The 17,263-nt window shown below is 36.3% G+C and overlaps 1 protein-coding gene across 1 annotated transcript in view; it reads right to left on the reverse strand.

Moving 5' to 3' along the window:
* Window positions 1-17,263, reverse strand: part of LOC136874212 (dynein axonemal heavy chain 10) — a 350,423-nt gene that overhangs the window by 93,500 nt on the left and 239,660 nt on the right. Inside the window, exon 18 of the mRNA XM_067147852.2 lies at window positions 1,152-1,330. Coding sequence (XP_067003953.2) covers window positions 1,152-1,330 — 179 coding nt within the window. The remainder of the gene's footprint in view (window positions 1-1,151; window positions 1,331-17,263) is intronic.

The raw sequence follows: 17,263 nt of genomic DNA on the forward strand, positions 1-17,263 counted from the left end.
CCTTTATCTGCCTTAGTCACGATAATGTCGTTATCTTTTATTTTTGTCTTTAAATCTTTTATTTGTTTTAGGAGTGTCTGGTTGGAATTAGTTTTCATTTCTTTTACTAAACTTGGGAGTTTCTTTTTTACTTCATATTTAATGTAATTTTGTATTTCTGCCGGCAGTTTCCCTATATTTGCTTCAGATTCCGCTATTGTGATAGTTAATTCTTCCATTTTGTACGGGTTAGGCCAATTGAACTTAGTTCCTTTGTTGAGTATGTTCATTTCATTTTCAGAAAAATTGGTGTCTGATAAATTAATTGTCGCGGGGTTGTTTATCTTTAAAGGAATTGAATAATTTTTTCCATTAACGGTTAACATTTTTTGATCTTCTATTAGGTGTTTTAGTTTGTTTTCTATAGTTTTTTGCTTTCTGTCTAAGATGTTTGAGAGTTTTTCAATAGTATGTCGTTGAATGGAGCTCCAGTCTAAAGGCAATGTAAAATGGGATATACTTAAGTGTGCTTTGTAGAGCTGTATTAGGCTGATGATGCTTGTGAATAAAAGCAAAACATGTCCCGGTAAATTAGTGTTGTAACATTACAACTTAGCAACACAAACTCTAATTTGTATTGAAAAGGTGGATCAAAATAACCAAAAAATTGTTAGTATATCATAGCATAGTTCAATACGGGTCTAATAATGAGATTAGTTACATGTAAAGGGTATGTTCCGAGCTGTCAGCGGAGAGATGGCGTGGAATGATATTAGTAGGCGAATAAGTTTGAGTGGCATTTATAAAAGTAGGAAAGATCACAATATGAAGATAAAGTTGGAATTCAAGAGGACAAACTGGGGCAAATATTTGTTTATAGGGAGGGGAGTTAGGGATTGGAATAACTTACCAAGGGAGATGTTCAATAAATTTCAAATTTCTTTGAAATCATTTAGGAAAAGGCTAGGAAAACAACAGACAGGGAATCTGCCACTTGGGCGACTGCCCTAAATGCAGATCAGTATTGATTGATTGATTGATTGATTGATTGATTGATTGATTGATTGATTGATTAGTTAAGCAATGTGTAAAAAATGGCAGGGTCCATTAAAAGGGTCACTGGCAAAACTGTGAGCTATCAGAAAGTATATAGTTATGAGAGATTTACTTACTCAACCTGTGGAGATGTTGCATAATATGGTTCCAGGTGCTTAGCAATGTAGGACTTGATCACATAGGGCACTCTATCAATACGCATACATCGTACTAGCAGTAGGAACTTTAAATCATCTTTAAATCTATGATATGGCTTCGGTGCTGGATGTTCCTCAGGAGCGTACATACTGTACCACTGTAAAGAAACAAGCAATTCTCAATGTCAGTGAAGTGTGAGACTTCATTAATTAATTTATTTTGGTTGTTGCAAAAATTTGTAATGTATTTCCCATAGCAATAGTGCTTTGTAAGAAATTGTTATTGTCACTGTAAAATCACCATATTATGCTAAAAATGCATCATGAGTTTTTCAGTTCTTAACTCCTTCGCTGTGTACTCAGGCTCCCCATTACCGCTGCATGATGTCGGCCTGAATACGTACTCAGGCTTATACACTTTGACTGGAGCCGAAAATGAACACAAACGCCATCTGTTGCACATCATAGTTCTGCCCTATGTATTTAACCTCCTTGCCTGGCCGAACTAGAGACAAAAATGTTACGCTACCTGCCGTGTATTTAAACTATGGTTGGATGTTATCATTTATTATTATAGTTTATTTCTATATACATATGGACCAATACTTTAATCAACTCACAACTTGAATGAACTAATGGAAAAAGAACAAATACAAATATCCCTTATGACATTACTCAAAAACCATTACCTAATGAATAAACAACAACAAAAATACACTACTAGTTCCCTGCCACCCAGCCTAATCACCGCCCTTATTCTTTCCCTCACTCTCCCCTCTCCTCCTCACCGTACGAGGAGCAACAAGCATCCAGCCTCTCCAACCCAGTAAGTAGACTAACTTTCTCTCACTCACAGCTTTTAGACTCCACAACTATTGAAGAGCTCAAAATCAAGACTATTACTCCATAGGATGTAGGATGATTCCACATATTTCAACTGCATAATACAGAGCACTAACATTTTCGTTAGTACAACACGACACAAGCCAGTTTTGAAGGGCAAACAACACCAATTTAATACAAGACAGCCCTACTAGCACTAAATTCATTATACCTCAGTACTTCGCCAGCATAAGCATTATAGAAGATAATAGTAACATAGCAGGACCTTCAAATGCTGTTTAATCATGAAGAAGACATAGAACTATAATAAGTGTAATAAACCTTATAAGAGATCTATGGACATGACAATCAAATTTGATTAATTGTATCCTGTTATCAATGTTGTTTCCTATGTTTTTAACTACATAACTACTGTTATACAAAACATGACCTCCCCCTAAACAATTCAGGTAAACGAAAGATAGCAAATACTGTTCTAAATGTTATTAATCTTAAGATATGTACTGTAAAACAGGCAACTCCCTTGAGTTATAATACTGACCAGGAAAACTAGCAGAAAGAGCCAGCTGTACTTCAAGCTGGCTCAGTAAACTAGAAAATGAAACTCAGGAAAGTAAGGAATTTCAAGTTGCCCAATTGCAACAGTCAAGTTTTAGGGAGGAAGGGGGTCTGAGATTGCTCTTGGTAACCTGTCAAGTATAGTAAATAAACAATTAAAATTCAGTACATTGATGGAATCTTATGAGACTGATGTGGAGATAGAAGTGGAATCGTGGTTGAGAGAAGGGGTGGGTAATAGAGAAGTATTTCCAGAAGGGTTCACAGTCTATCGTAGAGACCGAGGAGATAAAAAGGAAGGGGGAGTGTTTATTCTGGTGAAGGAAACTTACTGTTCACATGAATAGTTTACCGATGAAAGGGATGAAATATTAGGGATAAAATTAGTTTGTGATAACATGAAGGAGGTGGGAATTATAGGAACATACAGGCCTGGAAGAGAGGAAAGAGACATGGAAATATTTGAGAAAATAATAGATTATACTCATGAAAACAATAATAATATGTTAATAATTGGGGGAGATCTAAATTTGCCTGAAGTTGAATGGAATGGAGCTGCAAGTGAAGCCCATGAACAGAAACTGGCAAATAAGTTAATTTGGGAGGGAGGATTTACACAAGTAGTACAAGAACCGACTCATCTCAATAACTTACTAGATGTATTCTTGGTTAAACCATGGGAAATTATTGATAAAACTGAAGTAATTGAAGGAATAGGAGACCATAAGGCTGTAATAATGGATATAGGACTCATACCAAAAAGGCTTAATAAGAGGGTTACATAAGACAAGAAATTGTACAGAAAAACTAAAGTTGATGAATTTGGGACTTCCCTTAAATCACAATTCAGTTGTTGGATAAGTGAAGGGAGTAATGTGGATACACTTTGGGCTAAATTTAAAGGAATCATTTGGGAAGGAGAGAAGAGATTTGTACCTGTTAAGAAGGGCAAAATGACCTCAGACCCTGTTTATTATACAAGAGAAATAAGAAAATTAAAAAGAAAATGTAGAATAGTAAACAGGAAAATCAAAGAGGGTACGGAAAATAGAGAAACTAGAAAACAACTAATGAGGAAACTGAATAGAGTGAAAAAGGAAGCAAAAGAGAATTATATGAATGGTATACTTCAAGAGGGTAATGAACACAAAGGGAAATGGAAAAAGCTGTATTCATATATCAGGAATCAAAAAGGAAAAGGAATCCAAATTCCTACAATGTTGGGAGAAGGGGGTGAACACTATTTAACAGATACTGAAAAAGCAAACCTATTTAGTAGGGAATTCAGAGATTCAGTAGATGATTGTCAGGAGTTGGAAACCGAAACAGAAGATAGAGAGGGAGAGACAGAGAGGGAAACAAGAAGATTTTCATTCACAAATGAAGATATTTTCAGAGAAATCCAACTGCTTCAGCAAGGGAAAGCAGCAAGAAGTGATCAGATTACTGGGGAGGTATTAAAGACGATGGGGTGGTACATAGTGCCTTATTTAAAATTTCTCTTTGACTATGTCATAAATAATAGTGTAATACCAAAGGAATGGAAGGAATCTATAATAATACCACTTTATAAAGGAAAGGGTGATAAAAGGAAACCAGAGAACTACAGTCCAATCATCCTGACTAGTATAGTTTGTAAAATACTGGAGAGTTTAATATCAAAGTACATCAGACGGATATGTGATGATAAAAATTGGTTCATGAAGAGCCAGTATGGATTTATAAAGAAATTTTCTTATGAGGCACAACTGGTGGGATTTCAGCAAGACATATCAGATCAGTTGGATTCAGGAGGTCAGTTAGATTGCATAGCCATAGATCTTTCCAAAGCCTTTGATAGAGTGGAACATGGAATATTATTAAAGAAATTGGAGGGAATAGGATTGGACATAAGGGTTACACGTTGGATAAAAACATTTCTAAATTCAAGGGTTCAGAAGGTCAAAGTAGGAAATAATGTATCGCAGGAAGAGAAAGTTTGGAAGGGAATTGCACAGGGTAGTATAATCGGTCCGTTACTTTTCTTAATATACGCAAATGATTTAGGGAACAATATAACATCAAAAATAAGAATGTATGCAGATGACATATTTGTTTATAGGGAAATAATCAACATTGAGGGTTGTTCAGAATTACAAAGGGACCTTGAAAGTATCCAGCAATGGGTTGAAGAAAATAATATGAAGGTTAATGGAGGCAAATCAACTGTTACAACTTTTACAAACAGGAGGTTTAAAACTGAATTTGAATATACTTTGGATGAGGTGGTTATCCCAAAAGATGGCAACTGCAAATACTTAGGTGTGAGATTTTAAAGTAATTTGCACTGGAAGGGTCATGTTGATGACATTGTTGGGAAAGCATACAGATCGTTACATGTCATAATGAGGCTACTTAAAGGATGCAACAAGGAATTAAAAAAAAAAAGTTACTTGAGTATGGTTCGTCCATTATTGGAATATGCAAACTGTGTTTGGGATCCTCACCAAGAATACCTAATAAAAGAAATAGATAGTGTGCAGAGGAAAGCAGCAAGATTTGTAACAGGGGATTTCAGGAGAAAGAGTAGTGTATCAGAAATGTTAAAGGAACTTGGGTGGGAAACTTTAAGTAAGAGAAGGGAGAAAACTAGACTTACAGGATTATATAGAGCCTATACAGGAGAAGAAGCATGGAGAGAAATCCGTGAGAGGCTTCAGTTGGAAAATAATTATATCGGCAGAACTGACCACAAGTATAAAATTAGAAGGGATTTTAGTAGGAGCGATTGGAGTAAATTTTCATTCATTGGGAAGGGTGTGAAGGAGTGGAACAGTTTACCAGGGTTAGTGTTTGATCCTTTTCCAAAATCTGTACAGATATTCAAGAAGAGAATAAACAGCAACAGAGAAAATACAGTATAAGAAGTGTTAGAGGGCATTTGACCAGTGCAGGTTATTGTAAATTAAAAAAATGTGTGCGAATAAATTAATTCCATCCCCTGGTCTAAGGAGTTTGGACAGCCAAAGTAGGGGACTGCCTGTAGGGATGAAGTACAGTTGGGACTTCGAGGGCCCTCGGACCGCTACGTTAGCTGTGAAGGCCCTTCAGGAACTCTGAAAAGTGGTGGCAAAAGGGGCTCTGGTTAAGACGCAGCAGGTCGTTATGCTACTTAGGTTCCAGAATAGGTTAAATTTTTTTAAAAATATAAATAAGTAAATAAATGCAATGTAAATTTTAATCATACACCAGTTGTATAATATCATTTGAAGTAATTCCACATACTGTATATCAGTTGACTATATTTGTAAGTAGTACAGGAGATATTATAAGTAGAATTTTGTAAACAATATAAATTTATTAAGGATGAGCTGTGTGTTTAATAGAAAAAATTGTTAGCGTAAATTGTATAATATTGTATTTTAGGAAAATTTTCTTCTCTTGTTAATTTAATATTTAGTGCTTGACAAGAATGTATTTTGGTGTACCATTTGCCACCGAGGTAGACACGTCATTTGCAAATAAAGAGATTTTGATTTGACAATCTGAGATTAAGTGATGTTCATTGAATTGTATGTTCTCAAGCAGATGAGATTGAAACTGGTCCTGCAGATGGTGTAGTACTGTTATCTCCAATATAGCGAGGTGTTTTGTGTACTTAGCTAAATGATGATTTTGAAAGAGAATTGTACCATGATAATGATGTATGTAGTGAAAGTAAGAGTTCAAGTGAAACCAGAGATGATGAAGACGACAGTGGTATTCTCGATATTAATCTACTGAATTATATAAATTCATAAATTCAGTTCATTAATGTTTGTATATTGTATATAATGTATATATTGTATATAGTGTATATATTGGCTAAAAAAGTCCCAAACCATGACCTAAAGGTTGTTTACAGGCTGAAGATGCCCAAAATAATGGGTGAAACATGTACCTGACCTAAATAAGTCTACATAAAATTATGTAGATAATAACGACATTAAACGTGGAAAGTATTGAATAGGTGGTTTTTTATTAAATTATCCTTGATATCTATGCCTATTAATCTACTGGACAAGCAGGTTTGAAAAAAGATATTCCTGACAATATTCGGTAGCTGGACTATATCTAATTACTTTTTTTTAAATTACTTTTATAGTTTATAAGAATAATTTCCTATCTACATCTGTATTTCTTGTTGGCGTATGCAAGGTTTTAGAATGTTGTGGAGAAAGTAAGGTAGCCTGACCTAAGACAGTGAAAGAGTTATTTGTGGGGTAAGAAAATAATGTGTCAAGGAGAAAAAATAAACATTTCCAGTATAACCTTTTGTTGGAGTTTAACAGATGAGGATTTTGAATGAAAACACATCCACAAATTTGTATTTAGGATGTGGTGGGCAATGATCTGCTATTACTGGGCTGAGTGAAACACAATCATCACCAATTTAGAGCTGTCACCCAAATGGCAGATTCTCTATCAATTGTTTACGCAGCTCTTTCTTAAACATTTTCAAAGAACTTGGAAATTTATCGAACATTTCCCTTACTCCTCGTCCTGTAAATAAATATTTGTCCAAATTTGTCTTCTTGATTTCCAACTTTATCTTCATATTACGATCTTTCCTACTTTTAAAAGCCGTGCTCAAGCTTATTCATCTACTAATGTCATTCCACGATATCTCTCCAATGACAGCTCAAAACATACCAACAGTCGAGCATTTCATCTCCTTACCCCCAAGTCTTCCCAGCCCAAAGCTTGCAACATTTTCATAATACCATTTTTTTGTCAGAAATCACCAGAACAAATTGTGCTGCTTTCCTTTGGATTTTTTCCAGTTCTCGCATCAAGAATTCATGATAAAGGCCCGCATTCACTGAAACCTTACTCTAACTGCGGTCTTACCAGAGACTTACGTGCCCCCTCCTTTACACCCTTACTGCAACCCCTAAATACTCTCACAACCATGTGAAGAGATTTGCAACCTTTCTCAACAACCTCATTAATAAGATTACCCTAATGAAGATCAATCCACATATATACTGCTAGGTGCTTACATTGTTCCCCATGAGGTACTATCACCCCATAATAATAATGTTATTGGCTTTACATCCCACTAACTACTGTTTTACGGTTTTTGGAGACGCCAAGGTGCCAGAATTTAGCCCTGCAGGAGTTCTTTTATGTGCCAGTAAATCTACTGATACAAGGCTGAGATTGAACCTGCCAAGTTGGGGTCAGAAGGCCAGTGCCTCAACCGTCTGAGCCACTCACCCTGGCATCACCCCATCAACACAGCAATTGAAACTGAGAAGATGTTTCCTCTTGGTGAAAATTACAACTTTTCATCAAATTTACATTCATACCATTGTCTGCTGTCCATCTCACTACATTTCTTGCTCACAATCCGGCAACTCATTTGCTACTCTACACTAACATCATCCACAAATATCCTTATCTGTGATTCCAGTTCTCTACGCATATCGTTTGCATATAAAAGAAAAACTAAAGGTCTAACGGTACTGCCTTGTGGGACCCCTCTCTTAAGCATTATAGGATCAGATAACGCTTCACCTAATCTAATATTCAGACTTCTCTTTACTAGAAATGCAGCCACCATTCAACCACGATTTTGTCTAGCCCAACTGCCCTCATTTTGGTCAGTAATCTCCCATGATCTACTCTATCAAAAGTCTTGGATAGATCTATAGCGATACAGTCCATTTGACTTCCTGAATCTAAAATATCTATTATATTTTGCTGGAATCCCACAAGTTAAGCTTATTGGAATAACTTATGGAATAACCTTTCGTAAACTGAACTGCCTTCTATCAAACCTGTTAGTAATTTTACAAACATGTCTAATATAATCAGAAAGAATGCTTTCCCAGAGCTTACAAACAACACATGTCACCTGCTCACTGGGGCTACTATTGACTGTGTCAGAACACAGCCTCATGCATTCCCTGAGACAAAAAAAATTATCATACTCTATTTCGATTGAAGGATCTATACTGCCTGACAAAAAACTGAAGCACCCTGAAGGGCAGGAGGAAATGAAATGAAACTGCACGTGCTGAGAGGGTATACAATGTTATTCTTACAAAGAATTTGGCAGTATAAGTCCTCTTATTTGTGTGACGCTGCACCCCTCTGTCCTGGAAGCATGCACTGATTTGGTTGCGAAGGGTGTCAGCCCATAACTGTTGTAACTGGTCCTCGATATCCAGGATACTGGCACTGCGATGGAGTTGACGTCCGAGCTGGTCCCACACGTGTTCTATCGGGGACAGATCTGAGGATCTTGCGGGCCATGAGAGTTCCTCAACATCACACAGACAGTTCATAAAGACATGTGCCATGTGTGGACGAGCATTGTCCTGTAGAAAAATGGAACCACGATAGTGTTGCTCGAGAGATAACACATGAGGATGCACGGTGTCCATGGCGTACCATTGTGCCATCAGAGTTCCCTCCATCGCTACCAGCTGTGACGCCATGACGCCAGGAGTAATACCACCGTGCATCTCCAAAACACTGGAAGAATGGGAACTCTCCCCAGGTAGCCGCCATACGGCCAAATGATGATTCATCACCGCCATGCGTCCTGGTCACAACACAACTCCAAATGCTGTGATGGTAATGGCAGGCACAGATGTTGATGTGCATGGTGCACAACAGGGCGAATCCTACCTTGTGATGATCAGAACCTTGACAACGAGTATGTCTGCCCTCACGTTCCCATGCAGTCAAACATGTGGCCACTGTCACATTCGAATGCCCCACAAATCTGGCGGCCAAATGGAGACTTGCAAAGATGCCCCTTATAATGCCGTCTCACATCTTCACAGTGATCACGCACTATCTGACTCTATCAGGCCTGGTGACAACACTAATGCGCTCTGGTGGCCGTTCTCCAAAGTTACATTGACATCTGACCATTTTCTCTGGGTGCTTCAGGTATTTTGGTAATCTCTGGCAGCCAAGTTTATGGATATGAGTATTCTGTTAAGCTTTTTAGTAGAGGAAATAAATCATATTACCCACTGGCAGAAAAGAAATAGTTATTTCTTCATGCAAACATGACATAACTTTCCACAAGATTATGTTATTTTTATTTCGTGCATCGTATTTGTCAGCATGAAGAAACAAATCACAGCACTATGACCAGGCTCGTGTGCAGTTAAAATTACCAGTTATAAAATAAACATCTGTAAATGTAACTCTACATTATCTTGATGCACAAGCTGGTTATTTCATATTTTGGTACAAGAAGACAATGCAGGACAATCATTTAAGAAACTTTAACAAACTTTACCTTAAGTCGCCAATGTTAAATTCCCATTGCGACTTAAAGAATGGTTTTATTTGACTGCACAGTTTGTTTCCAAGGTTATTTCAAAGACTTTTTCGTATGGTCACGTCATTGTCACTCCTTTCATTACGAGTTCAAGTATAAGGCTGACAGATGGTGTTCAAACAGAAAAATATATATTTCTCGCCCTTTCTGGATTTTTCTTTCTAGTATAACATTTTGTCATGCGACTTAAGGTATGGTTTCCTGGACAACATCACATATGAAGATAAAGTTGGAATTCAAGTACAAGGAGTAAGGGATTGGAATAAAGTATCAAGGGAAATGTTAGATAAATAAGCTAGGGTAACTTTTGATAGGTAATCTGCCACCTGGGCGACACATCACTGATGATTGATTGACCTTGGTCAACCCCTGCCGTTTCTACCACCTACAATTCCCTCAGAAACAAACAGAACAAATCCTGGGTGTCTTCTATCTCTTCTTCTTATTAAATTTAGCCCAATCAATCTCCTCTCACCAATTCAATTCACTATCTGTTCATTTGTGATTCAATCTCTCCATCTCACCTTCAACATTCTTCTGTAACACCACATTTCAAAAGCTTCTATTCTCTTTCTTTCTGAGCTAGTTATCGTCCATGTTTCACTTCCATACAATGCCACGCTCCACACGAAAGTCTTCAGAAACATCTTTCTAATTCCCATATCAATGTTCGAAATGTCCTTAATAAAGGCCTTCCTTGCTTGTGCTAGTCCTTACTTCTGCCATTGTTAGTTACTTTACTACCCAAGTAGCAATATTCATCTACTTTTCATTTCCTAATCTAATATTTCCGGCATCACCTGACATTGTTCGACTGCACTCCATTAATAATAATAATATAAAAGAATTTATTGGACTCCAACCTATTCAATACATTATTGGATGTTAACATTTTTAGTTAAACATCGTTAAAATGGAGACATGTTTCGCCCTCCATGTGGGGCATCATCAGTCATATCAAAGCACCTCAAAATTAAACCAGACGTCTGGTTGGAAATTATGAACAAAATATGTAAGAAAGAATACATTAAAAACACGTACAAAGTCCTATCCTAAACGAAATAACAACAGACTAGTTACACATAGTAAAATACGCTAGTGCTTTCTTAATATTAAAATGAGGTTATCATATGCACAGTATAAAAATGGAAGTAATCAAAGTCCGTATGATATTGAGTTCGATGGTAGTTCTGCATAGTATATACAAATGTTGGCAAAATAAAACACAATTTATAATTACTGTACACTTATTTATAATTGTTAAAATTGATGAGGTAAAACATTCCAATTTGTCTATTTGTAATTTGGCTCGAACCAAAATAATTCGCCCTAGGATTCATGAGGTAGTCAATGTTGGTCACTCTCTATTTAAATGGAGTGCACAGTGCAAGTGAACAGTTTTTGTTGATTATAAACTGAGACTGTGCTAAGACAGAGTTAAAACAACACCAGCTTCAAATGAAGATAGTTAAAAACATCATTAGGTTCTTCCTAGTTGACTAAAAATTTGCGTATATTTTGTTGTTGAAGTGTGGGAAAGTCAGTTGTTGGTTGAATGGGCAACGGTGGATGTTTTTAACTATCTTCATTTGAAGCTGGTGTTGTTTTAACTCTGTCTTAGCACAGTCACAGTTTATAATCAACAAAAACTGTTCACTTGCACTGTGCACTCCATTTAAATAGAGAGTGACCAACGTTGACTACCTCATGAATCCTAGGGCGAATTATTTTGGTATTTTGGTATTTTGTGGAGCACAAACCTCCTAACAATTAGGTAACAGCTCAACAGCTTTCAAGATTTCCCTCACATGTAGGACAGCTCAAACACCGATTGCACTGCACAACATTTTCGACCGTTGCCCATTCAACCAACAACTGACTTTCCCACACTTCAACAACAAAATATACGCAAATTTTTAGTCAACTAGGAAGAACCTAACGATGTTTTTAACTATCTTCATTTGAAGCTGGTGTTGTTTTAACTCTGTCTTAGCACAGTCTCAGTTTATAATCAACAAAAACTGTTCACTTGCACTGTGCACTCCATTTAAATAGAGAGTGACCAACATTGACTACCTCATGAATCCTAGGGCGAATTATTTTGGTTCGAGCCAAATTACAAATAGACAAATTGGAATGTTTTACCTCATCAATTTTAACAATTATAAATAAGTGTACAGTAATTATAAATTGTGTTTTATTTTGCCAACATTTGTATATACTACGCAGAACTACCATCGAACTCAATATCATACGGACTTTGATTACTTCCATTTTTATACTGTGCATATGATAACCTCATTTTAATATTAAGAAACCACTAGCGTATTTTACTATGTGTAACTAGTCTGTTGTTATTTCGTTTAGGATAGGACTTTGTACGTGTTTTTAATGTATTCTTTCTTACATATTTTGTTCATAATTTCCAACCAGACGTCTGGTTTAATTTTGAGGTGCTTTGATATGACTGATGATGCCCCACATGGAGGGCGAAACATGTCTCCATTTTAACGATGTTTAACTAAAAATGTTAACATCCAATAATGTATTGAATAGGTTGGAGTCCAATAAATTCTTTTATATTATTATTATTATTATTGAGATTCTTTCAATACGGAAAATAAAATGATTTTCATTACTTGCAATGCACTCCATTACTTTTGTTTTGGACTTGTTTATTTTCATCCTGTACTTCTTCTCCAAGACTCTACCCATACAATTCAGTAATTTCTGAAGATCTTCTGCAGTCTCACATAAAATAATGATGTATTCACAAAGATGCTGCCAGTTGTGTACATTATTTTATTTACAAATTACATTTACATCTTTTACACACACCCACTAACGAACTGCCATCTTGAAACAAAACACTACTATGATGAATAACTACATCATTTGCATGTCAACTACCAACCCAACAAAATTCACACACTTCAAACACTCAGCTAACACGAGTTCCACACAAGTCCCGTTAAAACAACTCAACTCTTCTCCCAAGACTGCCTCTTTATATACGTTGCCTGGCCAGGCTTCAAGAAGAATATGACATAAAATGTTCTTCTCATAAATTCGAGAGGATTCCATAGCCTATTTACAATGTAAAGAAGTTTCTACGCAATTTAAGTCGCACATTGTGTTGTTCTAGACTATTACAGTGTGTTGCACAATATTGCAGTGGATTATACATTATATATACAGGTAATAGTAAATTATATACTATTAATTACATGTTCTTACATTAAATAAACTCATATTAATGTACATACAGCAGATGTTTTTGTGACATAATGTCACAAATAATACAATCATGATTATACCAAACGAAGTTCATACAAAACTATGTAAATAATAATAATAATAATAATAGATGCAAAGAACTTCATAAGCACACCTCACGAGTAATAATAATAATTTGTTGAACTCTATATTTTCCTTATTTACCCATGGGTTAGAGAATATTGTTTCCAAGTTATGTTAATCTACTACACTTGTGTCAATAACAATATCACCGGGCGAGTTGGCCATGCGCGTAGAGGCGCGCGGCTGTAAGCTTGCATCCGGGAGATAGTAGGTTCGAATCCCACTATCGGCAGCCCTGAAAATGGTTTTCCGTGGTTTCCCATTTTCACACCAGGCAAATGCTGGGGCTGTACCTTAATTAAGGCCACAGCCACTTCCTTCCAACTCCAAGGCCTTTCCTATCCCATCGTCACCATAAGACCTATCTGTGTCAGTGCGACGTAAAGCCCCTAGCAAAAAAATAACAATATCACCACCAAATCCCAAGGTTATGATTTCCTCTCTTTGGATTGTGATCCCCTATCCAAATTCCTCTTTGATTTCCTTTACCGCCTGCTCTATATAAATACTGAAAAGGAGGGAGTGGCAAACTACAGCCTTGCCTCACTCCTTTCTGGATTTCTGAGTCTGTTTCAAACCTCTCAATTCTTATCACTGCAGACTTTTTATTTTTATACAGTTCCTACATTTCTATACAATACCAGAGTATGAACAGATGAACCAAGCTCAACCTTACTTATAAAACTTCACCATCTTAAGCCAGTTTACTCTAAGATAATTTCAAGTTTTTATATGGAGAGAACATTAACACAAGCAGAATTTCACCTGACATGTGGCTCTAAGCTCAGTCAGGAAATGAAGAATTTTACAAAATTTTCTACATACTGAAACAGTACGGTGTAATAACTTACCAAGGGAAATGTTCAATAATTTTCCAATTTCTTTGTGATCATTTAAGAAAAGGCTAAGAAAACAACAGATAGGGAATCTGCCACCTGGGTGACTGCCCTAAATGCAGATGAGTAGTGATTGATTGATTGAATATGAAGATAAAGTTGGAATACAAGGGGACAAATTGGGGCAAATATTCATTTATAGAAAGGGGAGTTAGGGACTGGAATAACTTACCAAGGGAAATGTTTAATAATTTTCCAATTTCTTTGTGATCATTTAAGAAAAGGCTAAGAAAACAACAGATAGGGAATCTGCCACTTGGGCGACTACCCTAAATGCAGATCAGTATTGATTGACTGATTGATTGATTGATTGATTGATTGATTGATTGATTGATTGATTGATTGATTGATTGATTGATTGATTGATTGATTGATTGATTGATTGATTTCTGCAGACCAAAGGTGCTCACTCTCTAAGCAGGTGGATGATGAGCTTTTCCTATTCTATGAAGATTGAGTAAAATTCTTCAATACACTCTCGATCATTGCGACAATACCTGAGTTTGAAATAGAGGCATCAAATAATGAAAGAATGATGGCAGAAATACATGTCATTTTCAATTTACATTGTAAGAAATAAGTTATTTACGTTGATTAGAGTTTAAGTACTTTGGGCGGATATAATAAGGAGTTATACCAATAACCTCAAATATTTTTGTACTGTACATAATGAATTACAATTTTCCATATAATATTTTAAGAGGTGCTTTAGAAACATTTAGTTACGGTGGATAAGCTGCAGCTTGTGGTTGTTCGGGTTTGAATCATCTGATAAACTCACCAACAATGCAGTCATGCTTACTGGGAATAACATTTATTTATTTCTGTATAACTATCTGGTAGATGCATTTATATTATTGTTGTTTTACTTTGATCTTGGAGAGTAAGTATCTATGTCATCACTTGAGATGATACTCCCTCACCATTTAGAGGCTAGCTATTATCATCGGAAGCCTGATAAACTTCATATACTATTTTCAGAAATTCAGTGAACAGGGAAAGACTGAACTACAACAATGTAGAAAATCAAGCATTAAACTTGTTGAATTATGCAAATGTATTAAGTTTTGCTGAATGAATAACAGGGATTTTACTTTTTTAAATGGAAATAATGTCATTCCCATCGAAGGAATTGTAATTCGTAGCTTAAACCCTGCATCTTGGTAAATTGTAACATAAAATTATAACATGTCAGTTTTCTTTGAATGTATAAATATAAGAAAATAAAATTGACTGTTTATATCAAGGGCAGTATAAATCAAACCGGAATATGTTTTCTTGAGGTGATAGCATTCTTTTATCTGTACCCGAATCGACATTTCGCTGAGTACTGGAGGAGAGCTCCATAGTCACAATCGAACGACACTACTTCACTTCCCTGCCAGGGGTTTTTGTTCTCTCCCTTCTCTGTAAGGGATGCATGCTGCGTCAGGACAGCCTGGCCATACTGAGTTAGCCTCAACGGGCGCCCGGATAAGCACCAACGCTCTAGACCAACAGGGCATGATTCTCAACTGTATGTTACTGTGCACAGCCTCACAAGCCAACCTTTAATTTACAAAACTTAAATTAAAACAGTAATGCTAAGTTGAGACACTTTATACTGTTGTAAAGATTCTAATATATATATTTCATATTTATAATGCTATCGGTTGTTAGCCAAGTCTGAGAACAGGTTAAGAGATCAAGAATAACAATAATAATGAAACAGCAACCATACGCAGTGGAAAATAAGGCCAGAGGGATCCGGGGATGTAGAGAGTGATGGTCATAAAATGTAGTTAAAGTAAGTGATAGTTTCAATAATAACATTTACTTTTACTTCAATAAATGCAGTGAGTACATTTCCAACCAGCAGGGATAACAAACAATTTCAGGAATAATATCCAATAAGAGATTAATGTGTATCACAAAAAAAAAAAAAAAAAAAAAGATTCGCTGATTACATTGTAAAAGAGTGATGAAAACAACTTTAATCAAAGCAGTTGAACTAGGGCCTCCACATGTACATACATCAGTGTCTGAAATTTCTACATGGGCCAACGTGCCAGGGGAATATATTTGGAGAATAAATAAGTGCTATACAATTTAGGTAAGATAAATAAGCCTATTTAACATGCTTAACAATGAAACATACATACATACATACATACATACATACATACATACATACATACATACATTATCATTATAGACTGTTATACCTTTCAGCGTTCAGTCTGCAAGCCTCTGAGAATTTACTAAACGTCGCCACAATCCTTGATTTGCAACTAGTGTTGTGGCCTCATTTAGTTCTATACCTCTTATCTTTAAATCATTAGAAACCGAGTCTAACCATTGTCGTCTTCGTCTCCCTCTACTTCTCTTACCCTCCATAACAGAGTCCATTATTCTCTTAGGTAACCTATCCTCCTCCATTTGCCTCACATGACCCCACCACCGAAGCCGGTTTATGCGTACAGCTTCATCCATCGAGTTCATTCCTAAATTAGCCTTTATCTCCTCACTCCGACTACCCTCCTGCCATTATTCCCACCTGTTTGTACCAACAATCATTCTTGCTACTTTCATGTCTGTTACTTCTAACTTATGAATAAGATATCCTGAGTCCACCCAGCTTTCGCTCCCGTAAAGCAAAGTTGGTCTAAAAACAGACCGATGTAAAGATAGTATCGTCTGGGAGCTGACTTCCTTCTTACAGAATACTGCTGATCGCAACTGCGAGCTCACTGCATTAGCTTTACTACACCTTGATTCAATCTCACTTACTATATTACCACCTTGGGAGAACACACAACCTAAATACTTGAAATTATCGACCTGTTCTAGCTTTGTATCACCAATCTGACATTAAATTTTGTTGAATTTCTTACCTACTGACATCAATTTAGTCTTCGAGAGGCTAATTTTCATACCATACTCATTGCACCTATTTTCAAGTTCCAAGATATTAGACTGCAGGTTTTCGGCACAGTCTGCCATTAAGACCAAGTCGTCAGCATAGGCCAAACTGCTTACTACATTTCCACCTAACTGAATCCCTCCCTGCCATTTTATACCTTTCAGCAGATGATCCATGTAAACTACGAACAGCAAAGGTGAAATATTAC

Source organism: Anabrus simplex, chromosome 5 (genome assembly GCF_040414725.1).
Source record: "Anabrus simplex isolate iqAnaSimp1 chromosome 5, ASM4041472v1, whole genome shotgun sequence".
NCBI classification, from domain to species: Eukaryota; Metazoa; Arthropoda; class Insecta; order Orthoptera; family Tettigoniidae; genus Anabrus; species Anabrus simplex.